The sequence below is a fragment of the Dromiciops gliroides genome, chromosome 4 (assembly GCF_019393635.1).
Source record: "Dromiciops gliroides isolate mDroGli1 chromosome 4, mDroGli1.pri, whole genome shotgun sequence".
Classification (NCBI taxonomy): Eukaryota; Metazoa; Chordata; class Mammalia; order Microbiotheria; family Microbiotheriidae; genus Dromiciops; species Dromiciops gliroides.
The window spans coordinates 257,394,423-257,415,219 of NC_057864.1; the positions used below are offsets into that span (position 1 = coordinate 257,394,423).

General features: G+C 36.3%; 1 protein-coding gene across 2 annotated transcripts in view; it reads left to right on the plus strand.

The window, feature by feature from the left end:
* UBR2 (ubiquitin protein ligase E3 component n-recognin 2) overlaps positions 1-19,087 on the plus strand; it is a 154,402-nt gene extending 135,315 nt beyond the window's left edge. For both annotated transcript variants that reach the window (XM_044000706.1, XM_044000705.1), the window contains exons 36-47: positions 203-258; positions 1,564-1,660; positions 2,171-2,238; positions 3,017-3,152; positions 4,622-4,712; positions 9,725-9,855; positions 11,216-11,324; positions 12,813-12,869; positions 13,785-13,862; positions 14,191-14,361; positions 15,222-15,323; positions 18,828-19,087. In XM_044000706.1, coding sequence (XP_043856641.1) covers positions 203-258; positions 1,564-1,660; positions 2,171-2,238; positions 3,017-3,152; positions 4,622-4,712; positions 9,725-9,855; positions 11,216-11,324; positions 12,813-12,869; positions 13,785-13,862; positions 14,191-14,361; positions 15,222-15,323; positions 18,828-18,969 — 1,238 coding nt within the window. In that variant the 3' untranslated portion in view covers positions 18,970-19,087. The remainder of the gene's footprint in view (positions 1-202; positions 259-1,563; positions 1,661-2,170; positions 2,239-3,016; positions 3,153-4,621; positions 4,713-9,724; positions 9,856-11,215; positions 11,325-12,812; positions 12,870-13,784; positions 13,863-14,190; positions 14,362-15,221; positions 15,324-18,827) is intronic.
* The last annotated feature ends 1,710 nt before the right edge of the window (positions 19,088-20,797 follow it).

The window sequence follows — 20,797 nt, forward strand, 5'->3', positions numbered from 1 at the left end:
GAACTACCTGAGAAGTAGTATCCAGATTGACAAATTGTAAATTATGAATGAACATTTTTAAAAATCTCATCTTGGGGCCTGTGACTAATTATGGTAGAAAAGTAACATGGTTTCAGTTTTAGCTCTTCAATAGTAATATATTACAGTGAACTGACTTAAAAATTCTAGCACCTAAATTTGACCATTATGTTGTTTTCTATAGAAAGAATATTAAATGATGAAGAGAAACCATTATTTGGTCATTTGCCTTGCCGACAGGTAAGATCTCATATTGCCCTTGATTCTATGAAATTTATACATAGGGTAAGTTTCAGCTCTTGTTTAGTTTGTTCAGCTCTTTGTTTCGTTTTTTTAATTATGAAATAACCACTTATGTCTGAGTTCACCATCTTCACATTAAAATTTGTTCTCTTATGGTACTTAAAATTATTTCATTTACTTATCACGAAGACTTAAAGTAGGCTTCATCAGTCAGCATATGTTGAATTTCTGCTGTGAACACACCAAACTGGCTGATGTTCCTTGTTCTCACTCTTACCTTTGGGGACTTGAAAAAATAATTATAGCATCAGAGATATTGTTCCTATCTTGTCACATTCTTGTATCTCTTAAACTCCTACAACTAAGAGTGAGTTGTCTTGAGTAGAACAATGCAGTTTTATTTCTGGAAATGAGAAGTGGAAACAATGAGCAATTAGAGATAAATTGGATGGATTAAAAAAAAAAAATCTAGTTGATTCAGCCAGCTTTAGGTGAAGTGTTTGGCAGATGTCTTTCAATCTTTTAAACTTCAGAGTGGCCTTCCTAAGTGTAGTCTCTTGTTTTTCCACAGTTGTCACTTTTCAGTTTTTTCAGTTATGTCCAACTTTTCATGACTCCATTTGGGGTTTTCTTGGCAAAGATACTAGAGGGTTTTGCCATTTCATTTTCCAGATCATTTTGCAGATGAGGAAAGTGAGGCAAACAAGGTTAAGTCACTTATTCAGGGTCACACAGCTAGTAAGTATCTGAGACCAGATTTGAACTCAATAGATAGTTGAGTCTTCCTGACTCTTAAGCCCAGCACTAATTAGCTGCCCTATAACAATACTTTTTTATAACTCCCTTAGAAGTCTGTGTTTTCTCTGACTGAGCTAAGTTTACCTCCCCTTAACTTACTATTATCCATTGGGGAAGGCCTCCCCACACCCCCATTTGTGTGTGTGTGTGTGTGTGTGTGTGTGTGTGTGTGTGTGTGTGTGTGTGTGTGTGTGTGTAACACTAAAGTCCTTCAGGGTGTCAGAGACACAATTCTGTTCATCCAAGTCACAATCAAGACATTATCTATGCTAAACCATTTGTATGATGTAATGTATAAATGTATAATATAATGCATAAATGTAACTTTATAGGAGATATTACCTTCTTAGGACAAATCAAAAGGCTAGAATATAATATGAATTTACTCTAGTGATTCCCAAATAGAATAGAATTCTCCATTCTACGTTTTAAATAGTTGTCTCTGAAGGAATAGAAATAATTCATCTGTAGCAGTTTTTTCTTATTTCGGTTTTCACATTTCAGGACGACTGTCTCAAGTCATTAACAAGATTTGCAGCTGCACATTGGACGGCAGCATCATTTTCAGTGGTGCAGGAACATTTTTGTAGACTTTTTGCATGTAAGTTTTTTTGTTTTGTTTGTTTGTTTGTTTTTTTGTGGGGCGATGGGGGTTAAGTGACTTGCCCAGGGTCACACAGCTAGTAAGTGTCAAGTGTCTGAGGCCGGATTTGAACTCAGGTACTCCTGAATCCAGGGCCGGTGCTTTATCCACTGCGCCACCTAGCCGCCCCTGCATGTAAGTTTTAATATATTGAAGTCCTTTTGTTAAATAATGAGTATAAAAATAATATAATATGCATTTTACTTAGTAAAATAATTTTTCATAGTTAGCACACTTTTCAAAAAATAGAGCAAGCCCTGAAACAATATTTGAACATGTATACCTTTCAAAATGAACTCAGTTCTTTTTATAAGTTCTTAATTACAGATTCATTTGTATCTTGTAAAAAACTAGATTTATATAATTTTTTTAATTTTAAAATGAATGTCAGCCTGTTGTTGCTATATATGATCTATATGAATTAATTTATATAATGTTTACTAATTTATTTTTGTTTTTAATATTCAGCACTGGTGCCTAATGAGAAATATGGAAATCTTCCATGCATATTAGATATTGACATGTTTCATTTATTGGTAAGTGTGTTCATGATATTCCTTTCTATAGAGCTGGGTTACTCATATAATCAGTTTGATGAGGAGCAGATATGGTGGTAGGTGGGGAAGGATTATCTCTTGTAATTGTTACTATTTTAGATTTTATTTTAGTGTATGAAGTCTCTTTTGGGAATGCCAAAACAGAAAGTACTGAGAAAGAGAATTTTTCTAGTTGAAAGAGTTCTAGTTGTAGACATCAGGACACTTGAGTTCTAGTTCTGAGTCAGCCTCTAGGACTAAAATACACGCTGTGACTTGAGCGGGTGACTTGACTTTTCTGGGCTTCCGCTACCTATCTGATACATAAGTTAACATCCACTCTACCTAATTCGCAGCGTAGTTGTGAGAATAAATGAAATAATGTGTATAGTTTTTATTGTGTTGGGGAAGCTGTAGGACAAACTCAATGATTTAGGACAGAATGTTTGTCTCAAATCTTTTGGTTCTTAGGTGATAAGTGAGAATTCCAATTTGTGTTCTCCAATAAAGATCATTTGATCAGATGATGAATATTAGATTGTAGAATTTAAAAATCTAGAAAATACTCTGGTTAAAGAAAGTGAAGGAAAATTTAAAATAAAAACAAGTAGTACACAGTAGAGTCCCTATTTCATAGATAATCCTTTTTTCTGTCCTTTTATCTATGAAAATGTTCATGGCTGTTGATGACTGTCAAACTCATAATTTTTTTAAAAATTAGAGGAAGAAAGTTTGGTGAACACATCTTGATACTAAATATATTATATCTCTTCCCAAGGTGAGCTTGGTACTCTCATTTCCTGCTTTGCAATGTCAGGATTTTTCAGGATTTAGTCTCACCTCTGGAGACCTTCACATTTTCCATCTTGTCACCATGGCACACATTGTGCAAATCTTACTTACCTCATGTACAGGTAATGACTTCTGCTTACATTCTTTTGATCATTTCTTTCAGAAAACACTGTGTTATCTCACAGCATTTTAAGAAACACCACTGAAAAAATATGCATGTAATGTATGTAATATGTATGTAAATAATATGTAAATTATAATTGGATAATTCTTTTCATTACAACTGCAAATAAAGTGATTTGGAATTGGAACAATTCATTTTTCCAATATATAAAGAAAATTCTATGGAGATATGAATGTTTTCTTATTTGTTGCCTTAAAAAGAAACTCTCATTTGTAATGATACCATATACATTTAAATTAATATAAATATAAATGTTACTAAGCAAATTTAGTTGGTTGCATTAATTTTCAGTTTTCAGTTGTTAAATAAAACATTTAACAACCAAAAAAAACCCCACACACCCCTAGTCTCTTAAAGCACATTTAGTTATGTCAGTATCTTAAATACTCATCGATAGTACAGAAGGGATAGTGTATATAAGCCCCAAAAGTTTACAATACAATGGTTATGCTGCTAATACACGGATGATTCATATAAGGCCTGTTTTTTACCACAAATTTAAATACAATATGTTGAACCAATTTTACTCAATGAAAGAACTTATAAAGAATTTAGACCTGATCCACCCAAACATCTTTAACAGAAGATTAAATATTTGACAGAAGCCAAAGAGGTCCTTCATTAATCATGTTAATGTTTTGGGTTTTTATCAAGGTTAATTTTAGTCTACTCTGTTTAGCACTTATCTTATACATTGTTATTTTTAATACATTCCACTAGTAATTTTTTAGTTCATTTATTCATGGTTCTTTGAGACAATTTTCTCCCTTACACTCAAAATTCTTTGTGAGAGAGCATGTAATTAAATAGAGGCAGTGGAGGGAAACAGGTTCAAGTGGAAGAAAGTGGACACAAGATAGGACTGCAGGACAGGTTCAGAGATGAGGTGAAAGTTAAAAATGAACTGCAGTATGTTTTCCAGTGGGGTCAAGGCAAATATTCAGGGTTTGTTTTTAAGGTGAGTTTTTTCTTGACCCTTATCTCCTAAGAGCTGTGCTCATCTCATCAAAACCCATTTCTTCTCTAATAGATCCAGGTTTTCAAAGCTGATCTCAGAGAGACAGTTCAGTCATGATCAGCATTTCTTTAGTTAAATAGTTTCTTTATGAATATATCATTCTGCCCTAGCAGAAACTTTTTTGATCCCTAGGTGACCTGGCTTATTGAACTGAGGATGACTTTTTTTGTGTTGTCTGATTCTGCTCATCCTAAATGACTAGGATTCTTTCACTGTTGGAAATAGAGTAGAAGGGGGATGAGGGAGTATGGAAGTGAAGTGTCCCTTCTCAAGTGCTTTATTTGAGGGTATAAAGTGTCCATAATTATTTGAAAATTCATTGGTGGTGTTTCATTTTCAATATACCTTCATGGCAAATATAGTATACTAATATTTCCTTATCTTTTTAGAAGAGAATGGCATGGACCAAGAAAATCCTACTGGTGAAGAAGAGTTAGCAGTGCTTGCTTTGTACAAAACACTTTGTCACTGTGCAGGAAGGTAACATCTGTACTACAAAGAAAGCATGTTGCTCTTCTACATGAGTTTTACTGTGCAAAAAAAGGTTGTTGACACGCAGTAAATGCTTGTATCGTAGCATTTTTTATTTCTACATTTGAATTCCTTGGGATGCAGTTAGGTGGCACTTTTGACCCTTCCCATTATATAAGTAGGTGAACCATCCACCTTGCATTTTCAATGAGAACAAGGAGTGAAGTTAAGCCTTTTTGTCTGTCGTTGCATGAACAGTGAATGGCAAAGTGAGTAGAACTCAGAATCAGAAGCACTTCCTACTTATTACCTCAGATATCATCTGGTTACTTTCTTAACCACCCATGTCAGCGATTCCCTGATTGAGCAGTACCTTAGGCTGCTTGCTATAGAAAATAGAAAGAGGTACCAAGAAATTTCTAAAACAAAATCATCTTTAATTCACTTTGACTTTTTATAGATGATTGTTTTTATGACTTAAAGAACTGCTCAGCAATCCCAAAACTTTGTTTACCAACACTTAAGATCAGAGGGGTTTATTTTCATTATTAAAGGGTTTACTAGGACTTTTTTTTAAACAGTGACTTTCCCTGTTGCATTTTAAATATTTACTTTACACAGTACACAATTACACAATTTGTAGACATCTACAAATATGTACATAACTATTAGTACTCTAATGTGAGATCTTTGACCAGGGACTGAATGGATCTATAACTAAATCAAAGGTTTTTAACCTGGGGGTCTGTGAACTTGATTTTGTTTTGTTTTATTTTTAACATATTATAACTGTATTTCAGTCTAATCGGTTTCTTGTAATCCTGTTGATTTTTTTTTCTATTTAAAAACATTATTGTGAGAATGGTTCTCACAAGGCTTTACCAGACTGCCTAAGGGGTTCATGTTACAAAAAAGGTTGCAAACCCCCTAAACTACATGACCTCAGTCACACCGGTATTTACATTGTTGCTCTAAATGAAGGAAGAAGATAAAGGGAAGTTGTGATTAAATTCAAGGACTTCTCACAACTTCTTAGAGAGGCAAATAATGAGAGTTAATGGAATTTATTTTGTTGTGCATCCAAAGGCAACAAGAAAAGTCATTGCCACCTTATGGCAATGCCCATTCTAAGCATTCATAAACAGACCACCTTGCCATTTACCTACCAACATCTGTTTAAATTAAATCAACACACACTTGATAGTTGGGCAAAGTGGGAGTTGCCAAAAAATGTACTGGAAAATGTGACTCAGTATTAATAAACAAAAAAGGCCAAAGGTTTGTAGATTACAGGGAAACCTTGCCACCCATGTGAGCCTCTCACCTATACTCTATGTATGGGAAATACTTATTTCAACAAGAGAATTAGGCACTGGATGTGATGAGCATTAAAGAACATCACAAAAATTTCAATGTACTATATTCTAATAGGCAGGAAATAACCAGTTTCCAATATGGGAGTCTTTTCCAAAACAACTATTTTTGTATAGTCAAACTTGACTTTTCATTGCCTTTTCAAAATAACTATCAAAATGAGATTTAAGATACAATTAGGAGGAAGAATTAGAAAGTAGAAGAAAGAATAAAGATAAGAAGGTAGGCCATAAAATTAAAGCATCTCCAACCTGTTCTAAATAAACAATCTATTGAAAGTAAAATGTTGGAAATTGACATGTATTTAATTTTTTAAGGAAGTTGAACCAGTGTAAATCAATTGCCACAATAAGGAAGCCAAAAGAAATTGCTTTAGTTTTTAAATACTTATTCTCATTGTCATGCAAACCAATATGGCAGCACAGGGTAACACCAATTTAAAATAATAATCTCATTTGAAAAAAATCTTATGGCAAGAGTAATGGAAGGTTATGAGCCATATTGTCTTATAAAATAACAAGAAATGGTGGAGAAAACACAAGTTAACCTTGGGGAAGGATAACAATTTAGCCAAATCAACTTGATAGCATTTTAGAAGGTAACTTGGAACAACATATTAAAAAAATATTTATTAAGATTATGGTTATAATATCTAATATAATTATAAATAAAACTCAAACTCATCTAGACTAGACCAAGTATGCCCAGAGGTCTATACTGGAGGTGGCACAATTTTGAGGGCATGGAGGCATCAATCCTTAAGACATCTGAAAGAGGGAAAGGATACCAAATTATTTAGGAAAGTCACAGATATAATTACTATCAAAGAAAAGTGATTAAGAACAAAATCAGTAGCCATTAATCCATATGTCTATTTTCTAATCTCTAGAAAAAAAGAGAATAATCTGCATATTTATCAAGAGCCTCCTAATCAAAGTATGAAAAAGGAACAGATTTTTAAATCAAAGTTTTATTGATGAATTTTCATTTTATATTAGTCATTTCCAAACCTATTCTTTCCCAAATTCCTCAGCCCAGTGCGCCTTCCCTAACAAAGGACAAGTAGCCCAGTATTTGAAAAAGCCCAAAGATCCCAGCTTTTGGGAAAAGAACTTAAACTATTTGACAAAAACTATTGAGAGAACAAGAAAGCAATCTGGCAGAAACTAGGTATTGACCAAAATCTCACCAATATATACCAAGAGAAATTCCAAATGGATCAGTCTTTGTCCATGTGACATACACATAAAGGATGACATCATAAGTTAGAGGAGCAAGGAAGAAAATTACCTTCCATATCTATAAATGAGGGAGGAGTTCATGACCAAGCAAGAAATAGAGTGTTCCAGAAGGTGAAATGAACAGTTTTGATTACATGAAATTAAAAAGCTTTGGCGCAAACAAAAACAAGGCAAGTCAGATTAAAAGAGAAACAGGTAAGAAAAAGTCTTTGCAGCAAGTTTCTCTCATAAAGCTCTTATTTCTAAGAATAACAACCATTCTCTAATTGATAAATGATCAAGGATGTGAAGAAGCATTTTTGGGGGGAAGAAATTCAATCTGTCAATAGATATATGACAAAGTGTTCTAAATCAAGTGTCAAATACATAGCCTGCAGACCTCGTGCAGCCTGCAACACTTCCAAGTGTGGCCCAAACCAGATTAAACTATAATTGGGAAACACTTAACAAAACAAATAGAAATACAACAAATAATATTATGTTTTACAACTAAATCAATATGTGGCCTGCAGGGAACCTTCTGTACAATTTAGTGGTCCTTGTTTCTGTTTAAGTTTGATACTACAGACTCTAAATCACTAATGATTAGAAAAATGAAAATTAAAACAACTTTGGGGTTCCACCTCATACCCATCAGATTGTCAAAGTTGACAAAAAAGAAATGTGACAAATCCTGGAGGGGCTGAAGGGAAAATGTACATTAGTGTACTGCTGATGAAACTGTGAATTATTCCAGTCATTCTGGAAAGCCGTTTGGAACTAGGTCCAAAAAGCTATTAAACTGAATTTTCCCTTTGAAACAATGTGAAGCAATATTACTGCTAGGTCTGTACCCAAAAGACATCAAAGAAAAAGGTTAAGGATCCATTTTGAGATAGCAGCTCTTTTTGGTGGCAAAGAGTTGGAAACTGGGGGGATGCCTATGAATAGGGGAATGGCTGAGCAAGTTATAGTATATAAATGTGATGGAATACTATTCTGCTGTAGGAAAAGATGAAGGCAATGGTTTTTGTTTTTGTTTTTTAAAAAAACCTGGAAAGACTTGTATGAACTGATGCAGATTGAAGTTAGCAGAACCAAGAGAACAGTTTATACAATAACAGCAGTATTGCAAATTAACTTTGAAAGTTTTAGGAATTGTAATCAACACAGTGACCAGCCATGTAGATTCATAATGGGATGGACTACCCACCTCCTAATAAAGAGGTGATGAACTTCGAGTGCAGGTTCAGACATTTTGGACATGGCCAACGCAAATATTTGTTTTGTTTGAGACTACATGTTTTTAAAAGGAGGTTTTGTTTTTCTTGCTTTCCCAGTTTGGAGCAGGGCAGGAAGATGGGAGAAAGAAACGGCAATCTTCATTTAAATTTAAAATTTAAAAAAAAAACACAACAAGGGGCAGCTAGGTAGTGCAGTGGCTAAAGCACCGGCCCTGGATTCAGGAGGACCTGAGTTCAAATCTAGCCTCAGACACTTGGCACTTACTAGCTTTGTGACCCTGGGCAAGTCACTTAACCCTCATTGCCCCACACACAAAAAAAAAGAAAAACAAAAAACAGTTAATAAAAACCATAGCAGATGATTTATCTAAATAGAATACAGGAGCCTACTGTATTTATTGTTTGTTGGCTGTTTTTTTTAAAGCATTTAAATTGTACAGTATACAATCTACAAAATTTGTGTAAAAGACATCAGAAAACTATGAATAGAAAAGGAGGTGGACTTAACATGTAGTGAGAGCAAGGAATAACCAAAGGACAGCCTATTGATATGTCATATTAAGTTATGTTAAGGAACAAAAAAAAAAGTTATATTAAAGAAAGTATCCCCCCCATATGTTCAGTGGACCTCCTGGGGGGAAATTATAGATGAACATGGACACAAATGCAACATGATGAATGTTTCAGATGAACTGTTAAAGGCAGTACCCACATCAAGATCACAGATCTATCAGACTTAACAAAAATTTTATTTTACAGCATCTTTTCTGTAAGCCAGAGAAAACTTGTATGAGTCTTGTAACATTTTTAGGAAGATGAAAGGGTCAAAGCAAGATGTTATAAAATCAAATAATAGTAGCATGTCTCAGTTCCGGATGTTGGAGTATCACTGACATAGGCTCTAGGGTAACTGATTTATTCTGGGCACTGTAACCTGCCAGGGCCCAGCTAGGGAAGACCCTGACCATCATATATAACAAGAAAGTAATTAAAGCCATAGGTAAGACTTGAATATTATGGCTTATACCTACCGTCCTATGTGCCAGGTGGCATCATTAGCTTATTAAACTGCCTCTGAAATAGTTCTAGCACTCAACTATTCCTCCTTATTTCTATTCTTTGTTCTAACTAAAGTGACCATTTCTCATTCAACTTCCCAATAACAATTCATTTTGTACTTAAGTGCCTTGAAAGAAATTCCCTCAGGCTGGCATCTGTGGAGGAGTGTCAAAGCTGGAATTATGCCTTTCCTGAGATGCTCTGCCTTGTTTTTCCATTACTTAAATGGAGTACCTGCCCCATCTGAAATCCAAGGTAAATTACTCAGTTATGAGCTATTGGAAAACTTGTTCTGTCCTTTCACTGTGAATATTTGGGGAAAGATTGATTCAAAAGAATGAAAACAAAATTACCAGTTGTGTGACTCTGGGCAAGTCACTATACTGCCATCTGCCTCAGTTTCCTCATCTATAAAATGGAGATAATAATAGCACTCATCTTTCATTTTATTTAATGTTATCTATAATACACTGGCTAGCTGGGAACTAAACCAGTATCAAGAGCCGTGACCATTTTGAACAAGCAGATAGATATACACCCGTGTGTGTGTGTGTGTGTGTGTGTACATATATATGCATGTATACTGTGTGTATATGTGTACATATATAGTGTGTGTATACATACATGTGTATGTATGTGCATGCATGAGAATATGGAAGTTACAAGTTAACATCCCAGTAGTTCCCAAATAAGATCAGTTTAAGTGTTGCTTTGATTGCATGTTTTCCTATTCTTTTAGATATTTTATATTTAATTCATTTATCAAGCAACAGATCTGAATGTGGCCATACAACACAAGCCAAAAAGAAAGAGAAATGACATCTAAAAATAGTCTATACTCATGATGAAACATGCTGTGCCACCTCCCAACAGAGAGGTGATTGACTCAGAAGGCAGATGAAAATATAGAGTTTTGGAAGTGGCCAGTGTGGGCATTTGTTTGGCTTAACTATGCATATTGGTTACAAGGGTTTGATTTGGTTTTTCTTTTTCAAGGGGCAGGGAGGAAAGGAGGAAGTGAGAAAGATTGAAATAGATTTTTGTTCATTGAAAAAAATAAATTTTACAACATTTTAAAAATAAAAATAGTCCAGACACCTGAAACATTTACAATTCATGACAATTAGAATGTGTATTTTAACCTTTAGCTTTTTAACAAGGATGCACCCATCTCTCGCAATAACATTTCAAATTTATATAAGAACACTATCAGATTCTTTACCTTACTTGATTCATTTAAAAACCTTGTGAGCCCAGGTATATTATATCCATTTTACAAAAGGCAAAACTGACACCCAAAGAGGCTAAGTAATTTCCCAGGGATAACACAGTAAGTTGGTGGCTGAGGCTGTAGTCTAAAGCACAGATCTCTTAGTGCCCAGTCCAGTATTCTTTTCATAATAGTAAGTTGCTTACTAGCAGCCTATATGGTTCCACCATTTTTAATTTTTCTAGAAAAGTTGAAATGTTTTCTCCTTTCTTTGTATTATTAGCTTTTTTAAAGGGCCCTCCACTGTTGATTTTTTTTTCATTCTAATCATAATATAGTTTTATTTGATGTTTGTGCCATCTATAAATTTGTACATTTTACATTTTCTCTATTATCTCCCTTCAGTAATTGGAGCAAATCAGTTCGAACATTTATGTAGCTATCTTTCTCTGCCAAACAACCTCATTTGCCTTTTTCAAGAAAACAGCAAGATAATGAACACATTAATTGAAAGGTAACAAAATAATTTCCCTTAAGTTATAATTATCACTTGTTCTGTTAGGTTTATATACAAATGCACAGCAAAACTTCATTGGAGTCCCACTAATTGGAATGGTGGTTCCACCTGAACATCTCCCCATCTTAAGACTGAAGCATTTGCAAAGCCTATTAATAACAAAAATAATGGAAAGAGGGATGTTTTCACCTTATTAAAGCACAAACTTTAAGGACTTTAGGAAATAGATTGTAAAATCAGAATTGGATGAATTCTTAAATATCTAGTCTGATTTAGAATGAGAATTCTATATAAAAAGGAACCGAGGCCCAGAGAAATTGGGTTTTATGTAACTTACGACAAGTCATATGTCTGTTGGGGATAGAGCCAGGACTGGAACCCAGACCTCCTGATGAGCAAACATTTGCTCTTTCTACCTCTACCAGGTGCATTCTATGGCATGACAGTGGAGGATTTGAAAGCACAATGAAGCTTGTCAAAGAATCCTTACTTGGGAATATTTTGTAATTGTTTCTAGTTACATGTGTAAAAGTAATAAAACTTTATTTTTTTAATATCTCATAATTCATCCAAGCCACTGCTTCACAGTGGTTCTGCCTCAGTTAATTTGAATTCATGATACTTTCCTGGGTTTGCAAATTCAAATACAGACCATTATGGTACAAATGGAAAAGGTAGTTTGCTTTGGAGTCTGAGATCCAGGTGCCTCCTACCTGAGTAACCTTCAGTAAGTCTTCTGTAAAATGAAGGCTTGATGACCTGGAAAGTCCTTTCCAGCTCTAGAACTATGATCCCGTGATGCTGCATTCAGAGAATCTGCAAGTTAACAACAGTATTTCTTAAGCTCAGAGATTTCTTCAATACTGGATTTTAATAATTACTGCTTAATAGAATAAATTTGTATTGAAATTACCTCATGCTAGATAAAAATGAGATCAGAGGAACGGAATAGATCATTAGAATTAGAACCAAAGACATAATAATAGATTCGTGTTTAATAAATCCAAGGTCACAAAACATTGCTGAAGAGAATAATTCAGTAAAGTAATAGCAATTTAATTTTGCAGCATAGTAAAATTGAATTAAGATACACATCTGATACCATATACTATACATTCTGAGTGGATCTGTGATCTGAATGTTAAAAAAAAATAACAAATTAGAAAATGGAATAGCTATTAGAATCATGAAGAGGAATGAAGATCCTATCCCTCAAAAAAGATAAAATCACAAGAGAAAAAAAATAGATATGTTTAATTAGATCAGCTCAGAAAGGGACACAGAATCAAATAGGCAGGTTATCAAAAATTATTAAGTACTTTTAAACAAAATGTAAAGTATGGAATTGCAGTTTCGTGCAAATCATTTTTTTTTGCTTATGTATTTGAATATTCTTTTGTCGATGGTAACTAAGATTAGATTTTTCTGAAATTATAGCTCTGCTTTATTATAAATTAAAATGTATTATTTTCTTCCCCATTAAAGTTGGTGCAATAACAACGAAGTCAAAAAATACCTGGAAGGTGAAAGACAAGCCATAAGGTAAGTGAACGTTTATAAGTAATCTGGGAGAAATGGGAAGAATAATCTTTCCCCTCACCCCTTAGTTTTTCCTTGGTCATATATTTATATAGACAGTTTCCATCTATAAAAATGGTAAGTCATAATTTAAAGGGATAGATTAACATTAAATGAATTATACATAGGCATGTTCCACTTTGTATGTAAAGTCAGCATTTGTTTTCACTTATTTGGTCGTTGCTTCCATCCACTTAGTAGGAATTTGCTTTGGCTTAAGCTAATTTCTTTAGCATCAGGAACGCCACCTTGCATGAACATCCAGTAAAAATGAAGTCATTGCTTAGTTAAGAAATTCTAAACTCTAGGAAAAGTCAGTTCCCTTATATTTCCTACTAGGCTTATTTCCTTCCTCAGTTTTGAGGCATATATATATTTGCCTTCCCTTTATACCACCCCTCAGTGCTGTGGATTACCAGTTGACCATACAACCAGTCCTTATAGGGGCACCATGGGAACTTGTAGCTATGTTCTTACTGGTAACTGAGCAGGGCATGACTGAGGCCATTGGAACAACCTGCCATAGAGCAGGTCATGCATTGTCCCAAACAAAATCTCAACAAAACTTAGACTTCCAAAATCTTTTGAAACAAGATAGGCTTCAGATAGGCATCTTGAGTCTAGAAAGAATTACATGCTAACTACCATGGGGGGGGGGGCAGGGAGTCGGGGTTTAATCCCTAGAGAAGATATCCTGTGCTAAGAATTGTTGATCACTGTTAATATATGTGTACAGGACCAGTATGGTGCTTTTATGGGCACAGTGGTAACTTAACATTGCCAAAGTTGAAAAACTTCACTGTTGGATTTGGATGTGTGTAGACTGTGTCAGCTATAACCTTATTATCTTCATTGATGTCATGTTCTGTTTTGTTTTAGCTATGCAAGAGAGTCTAACAAATTAATAGATCTTCCAGATGATTACAGCAGCCTCATTAATCAAGCATCTAATTTCTCGTAAGTTTTTTGCCCTATTACCATTTTAAGCCATGAAATCTCATGCCACTGGGAGCACTCAACCATTTTACATAAAGTTTGGATTGCTTTTTTTTTTTCAATTCCTTTTTGAGAAGCATAAGATTAATCCTTCCTTGTCACAACTTAATTTCTAAGAATGTCACCCCAGCACATTTTGGGAAAAAGTGCAAGGAAAACATTTGTAGCATTTCATTACCTAGAATTTTTCCAAAAAAGATATAACCTAAAAATTGAGAAGTACCATAAAGCTCTAACCCCACTTGTGTGTGCTAAAGACATGACTTGTGTTTCTCTTGACCTCTTGAAGGTGCCCCAAATCTGGAGGGGATAAGAGCCGAGCACCCACCCTGTGCCTTGTGTGTGGGACCATGCTGTGCTCCCAGAGCTACTGCTGCCAGACTGAGCTGGAAGGGGAAGATGTTGGAGCCTGCACTGCACACACCTATAGCTGTGGGTCTGGAGTAGGGATCTTTCTGAGGTAAGGACTTTTGTAGTTCTTAGCAGAATCAGTCCTGGCTGATGTCATACTGAGAGAGAGCTTTTAAAACCATCGTGGCCAATGACTTGGAGCCCACAAGACCTGAATTCGAATCCTACCTCGGTTGTGTGACCCTGGGCAAGCCACTTAACCTCTTAACCTCAGTTTTTTCATCTGCAAAATGGGGATAATAACATACCTATTTCACAATGTGGTGAGATTCAAATGAGCAAGCTGTAGCATCTTGCAAAGAAAACATGGCATAAAGAAAAATGTGATAGAAAAAAATGAGCCGGTCACTTTATAAGAGCAAGGGTTAATTGATGAACTAACTACTCAGGTGCTCCATTGTTAGCTACACTGTATCAAGATTACTCAAGAAATGCCCCAGAAATGTTGAATTGGATCCCCTGTTCCAACAGGAAGATGATAGACAAGAATTACAGAGCATCGGTAGGCAAGAACGCAGTCTGCATTGTTGGAAGGGTCACAGATTCATTGAAGGACTGGAGTTTGTTTCTTTTGAATCTCTCTTTAAAAAAAAACAACACAACTCCCCAATCCCTGCCTTTGTTCCTCTTCTCCTAATTAATAGCATGTAATGAATTCTATTTTTATATTTTGGCATATTAGTGTTGATGATATGTAATGCATATATGATATATACATGGCTTTGTGGTGGAGAAAGACCTCACTTTGGAGCAGACCAGGTTATAATGAGGTCCTACTGGTGTTTCCTAAGTAGACCCACACCAGACTTAATGTACACACTGCTCTTTAGTGGGTTGCATTATGAGTCTTCCATTCATTTGAAGCTATGCTCAAACTTTGATTACTAATACAAAAATGTGTCTTTGTAGAGTACGAGAATGTCAGGTGCTGTTTTTAGCTGGAAAAACCAAAGGCTGCTTTTATGCTCCTCCATACCTTGATGACTACGGAGAGACAGACCAGGGACTCAGGTAATACTGCATTCTTAGACAATGACATGGGTGGAATCTTCACATGGTAATTAAAGGTGGCAGGGACCTTAAAGACCATCTTATTCAACACTCTTATTTTATTTTTTTTCTTTATTTAGTGTTTTATTTTTCCCCAGTTACATGTAAAAATGATTTTCAATATCTTTTAAAAAATTCTGAGTTCCAAATTCTCTCCCTTCTTCCCTCTCCCGCCCCCCAATAAGAAAGCAAGCAATTACATATAGATTATACATGTGTAGTCATGCAAAACATTTCCATATTAGTCATGTTGTGAAAGAAAACATAGACCAAAAAAGAACCTCAAGAAAAATAAGGAAAGTTAAAAAAAAAGTTATGCTTCAATCTATATTCAGACTCCATCAGTTCTTTCTCTGGAGATGGATAACCTTTTCATCATAAGTCCTTCGGAGTTGTCTTGGATCATTGTATTGCTGAGACTAGCCAAATCATTCACAACTGATCATCTTACAACATTGCTGTTACTTCGTACACAGTACATTTCACTTTGTATCAGCCCATGTAAGTCTTTCTGTGTTTTTCTGAGAGCATCCTGCTCATCATTTCCTATAGCACAGTAGCATTCCATCATAATCATATACCACAATTTGTTCAGCCACTCCCCAGTTGATGGACATCCCCTCAATTTCCAATTCTTTGCCACCAGGAAAGAGGTGCTATAAATATTTTTGTAAATATAAGACCTTTTTCCTTTTTGTTTTGTTTTGTTTTGTTTTTGTTTTGTTTTTAGTGAGGCAATTGGGGTTAAGTGACTTGCCCAGGGTCACACAGCTAGTAAGTGTTAAGTGTCTGAGGCCGGATTTGAACCCAGGTACTCCTGACTCCAGGGCCGGTGCTCTATCCACTGCGCCACCTAGCTGCCCCCTTTTTTGTCTTTTTAATCTCTTTTTGGATACACATTTAGTAGTGGTATTGCTAGGTCAAAGAGTATGCATGGTTTTATAGACCTTTGGGCATAGTTCCAAATTACTATACAGAATAGTTGAATCAGTTTACAACTCCACCAACAGTGCATTCATGTCTCATTTTCCCTATATCCCTTCCAGTGTTTGTCATTTTCCTCTTATGTCCTATTAACTAATCTAATAGGTATGAGGCAGTAGTCCAGAATTATTTTGATTTGCATCTTTCCAATCAATAGAGTTAGAGCATTTTTTTCATATGGCCACAGATAGCTTCGATTACTTCATCTGAAAACTGTTCATATATTTTGATCACTTATCAATTCAGGAATGTCTCTTATTTTTTATAAATTTAACTCAGTTCTTTCTATGTTTGAGAAATGAGGCCTTTATCACAGAAACTTGCTTCAAATTTTTTTCCACAGTTACAATTGCTGACTATATTTCCTCCATCCTATTCACCTGCCCCATTTAATCTATTCTCTTTCTCCTTTCCAACACTGTCATTTTAAAGATGAGGAAACCCCCATTAAAGTGACTTAATTAATGTCATGTAGGTAGTAAGTAAAAGATCTAATGATAATTCCACTGTTAAACATGCTACACATCTGATGATATCATTGACTGTATTTCTGGGTCTCCAGGGCCTCTTTTGGCTAGTAGGCCAGGAGATTAGTTCATCATCCTCTGAATGACCTTAAATGACTGTTTCTTGCCAATGTTTGAGGAGCTCTGGGCAGCAGTTAGGAATAGTGTTAACTCAATCCCAAGAAATCATATGGACACTGATGCCAGGGTGATGAATGGATGTCTGGTTTGTGGGGGAAGTGGGGAGAGAATCATTAGCATAGTCATATTGACAAAGAGGTGCCCTGTTTTTTTCATCCTTAACTTCTGAGAACTGGCTGAGTTGTAGGCTGCTATGTGACAGCATGTGGGAGGACTGTCTTAAATAGGGAGGCTAAGACTACAGCCAAGCTGACTTCTAACACTCCTGGTAACCTTGTAGAAGAATGACTCTGATTTAATTTAGGCAAGTAACAGAGATAAAGGACATTACTTACTAAGTCAGGAACATCAAGGGAGTGAGAATGAGTGTATATAGCTGTAACACTCCTTTGAAGCTCTATGGCTTTTTATTTTCATATATTTTATTCACATATATTTGTATATTTATTTTTATATCATATATATTTCACACATACATGTATACATATTCGTGTATATATATACATACACATATGTCTATATGTGTACATACACATGAGTGTGTAAAAAAATTCTTTGAAGAACTAACAAATGCACAATTTAAATGGACAGTTCCAGTGTCTTTGCTCCTAGAAACACTTAATGCTGCTGCCAGAGAACATTACTACAGACCCTGCCATTGCCCCGAAAAAGGCTGGAGAGTTTTAGCTAAGGTAAATGACTGCCTTGCCATACATAGAGCACATACCCCGAGGACAGGGAGTGTGGAAGCTGTAAAGTAACTAGGGAAGGACAGGTCAGGCATCTGTGCCAGACACAGGAAGAAACTCTGAGCTGAGTGGTGATGATGGTAATGACTCCCATTATGTGGCACTAGGAGATTTTCAAAACACTTTCTTCATTACAGGTTTGTAAAGTAGTTATTATGTATATTACTATCACATTTCCAAAGGAGAAGAATGCAACTCAGTGACTTGCCCAAGGTCTGCCAACTCCAAGGCTAGTATTTTACACCTCACTGCTCCTCCTGCTGCCTCAGGCTTCAGCTTCAGGCCAGACCTGTCTCTTGACCATTTCTGTACTTGTAACCTAAATACATTTTTCTCCTTTCCTATACATGTCCCCTAACTCAGGGACTAGAAGAAATACCCCTGGTTAAAGGGAGAAAGAGGAGAATGACTAGGAAACCAGAGGCAGGAATAGGGAATGCACAGTTAAAAGAACTTGGTACCTTGGATATAGTAACCCATTAGAGCTGTAGGATAGATAGGGCTATAACTAAATTAGAACCTGGACTTGCCTCCCCAGCTCCTGAGATTGATAGAGTCACACTTGAACTTAGCTATTTAGCCATTCGGCCCAGCATGAGTCCCTTGACCTCTCTAGGCTTCAGTGTCCTCATCCGCAAAATGAGGCATTTAAACTTGATGACCTCTAAGGTTCTTTTAGGCTCTAAATGACCCTATGACCTTCAGAACAGTGTCCTGGTCCCATATTTAATGGAATGATTTCTCTCTCTCTCTCTCTGTCTGCTAATTTACCTCCAAAATGGATGCCATGATTATTAAATGAAACAATCCCTTCAACTGCAACCCAATGGGTAGTGTACTCTCTGTCTTAGCAGTGGAAATGGAATCATTTTTCCCATTTAGCCCACAGGCTGTGCCTGCCTCTCTAGCTTCTTTTATCAATCCTTCCAAGTTGTCGCTAACAACCACAGCAGCCAAACCAGAGGAAGATTTGCAGAGGCACTAAAAATGCAAACTTGCCTTTCTTCACAGTTGTTGGTGGAGGGGAGAGAGGGGAATTAGTAGAATGACTGTGCCTACCTAAGTAAGATGTTTCTGTCTTACAGGCGTGGGAATCCATTACACTTGTGCAAAGAGCGATTTAAGAAGATTCAGAAACTCTGGCAGCAGCACAGTATCACAGAGGAAATTGGGCACGCCCAGGAAGCAAACCAGACGCTTGTTGGCATTGATTGGCAACATTTATAATCACTTAGCTTCGGAGAACATGAACTTTGATTTTTGTAACCCAGTCGGCTTTTCAGACGAGAGGGAGTAGAAAATAAGGTCTACTGAGTTTGAAAATAAATTCTTTATTTAAGCTTTTTCCCCCCAGTTTTATTTTCAAAGTTTTTGGTGCCAGGGACTGGGTAAACAGCATCTTCCTTCAGCGGGTTCCCTTCTGTCAGCACTGTTTGCACTACCCTTCCTTTGGATGAAGCTTCTTGGGGTCATAGCCCCCAATAAGACACTTCCTTTTGCTGTTATAAGAGTGTGACTCTTTTTGGAAGCCTGACTGTGAGTTTACTCACAGATGGAGAGAGGAGATGATTGCCAAGATGGATACTTCCCCTAGTTGTCTTTGGCCATTCTCCAGTGATCTGAGCCATTTTGCATTATTTATTATCCTACATTTCAGGCCTGAAGCTGATCACATTCAGGCAAGGAAATGAAGCAATTACGCCATCAGGCGTGTGTATGTATGTCTGTATGTCTGTACATGTGTGCATGTGTGTTTTTATGGGCAGACAGCCGGGTGACCTTTTTATCTCTTAGACTCCAGGCTTTCCCTGGACAACTCTGTACACTTGGAGCTTGGTTTGCCTTCCAATTTTATTTTTCCTTCCGCCGAAGGAACAATAGCTTTAAAAGCAAAACAGTTAAGTCTAACGTGTCTCTGCTGCATTGCACTGTTCCCAGTGATTGTGTGAATGGCACGGGGGAGGGGAGGGCAGCTCGGGGGAAAGTTTTCCTGGAATATGCTGGTTGGTTTTCAGTATTTTTGAAAGGTTGACATTGTATTTTTGAGGCTCTTGTTTTTTGGTGGTTTTGAGATTCTGTGCACAAAGAACTCACATTAAAGGGCTTTTTGAATAATTGGGGGGCAAAGGGGGGGAGGGAGGGGTTGTGTAAAGAATATGCCGCTAATTTTTTTTTGATCTTTTAATATTCTAGTTTTTCAGATGCAAATGCTGTTTGGCTTAATTTCCAGGAATAAATTATTGGAGATGTTTGCTCCTGAAATCAAAGCCTATAGAGGATGAAAAACCAATGTTTTAAGGATGTCTTTCTTCTTTAGCATTTCTCTGGACCGATTTCATTTCTTCTTAACCTGTAGCATTCAATATGTTTCTCGGTCTGCCCATGTCACAGTGGGCCCTTCTTTAATATTATCATTCTTGGGCCTCGTCCACCCTTGCCTGGGACGTGGCTTCCTGGAAAGATGTCTGCTTCAGGTCTATTTTATAAATATATGCTAGAATAGCACAGATACTCAGACTTGGTATACTGCTATACCAGGAGCCTTTGAGATTTGCCCTTATGTGCTTGGAGATCAGCATGCCAGATGGTACAAGGTGCAAATCAAGACCCTCCTTTCTTTCTAAGTCACCATGTTAGTATAGGACTAATGAATACAATTAATTTCCTTGTTTTTAACTATGTGAGTGACCCTTTCATCTATTTTTCTTTGAACTCCTGAGAAGTTAATCCTTTGAATGTCCATTGTGACTCCAAGTCATTTTCAGGGGTTTTATAGAGTTAGTATTTTCAATCCTTTTTGCATACCTCATGGTATGTACTGGGAGGAGATCCATGAGTAGGATTGCAAATCGACTTTGTAATAATAAACAGCAATTCAAAAGCAATGTAAAGTAGCCAGCATCAGCTCTGTTTCCTCTCAAAACAGTGTCTCAAAGGACTCTGTCCTTTCCAAAGAGCACTACTGAACCGTCTTCCTACTTCTGACAGGCACATCCAGCTAAGAGCCGCCAGAAAGTCCCAACTGAAATCCAGTTACTTACTCTCCACCTTTTCT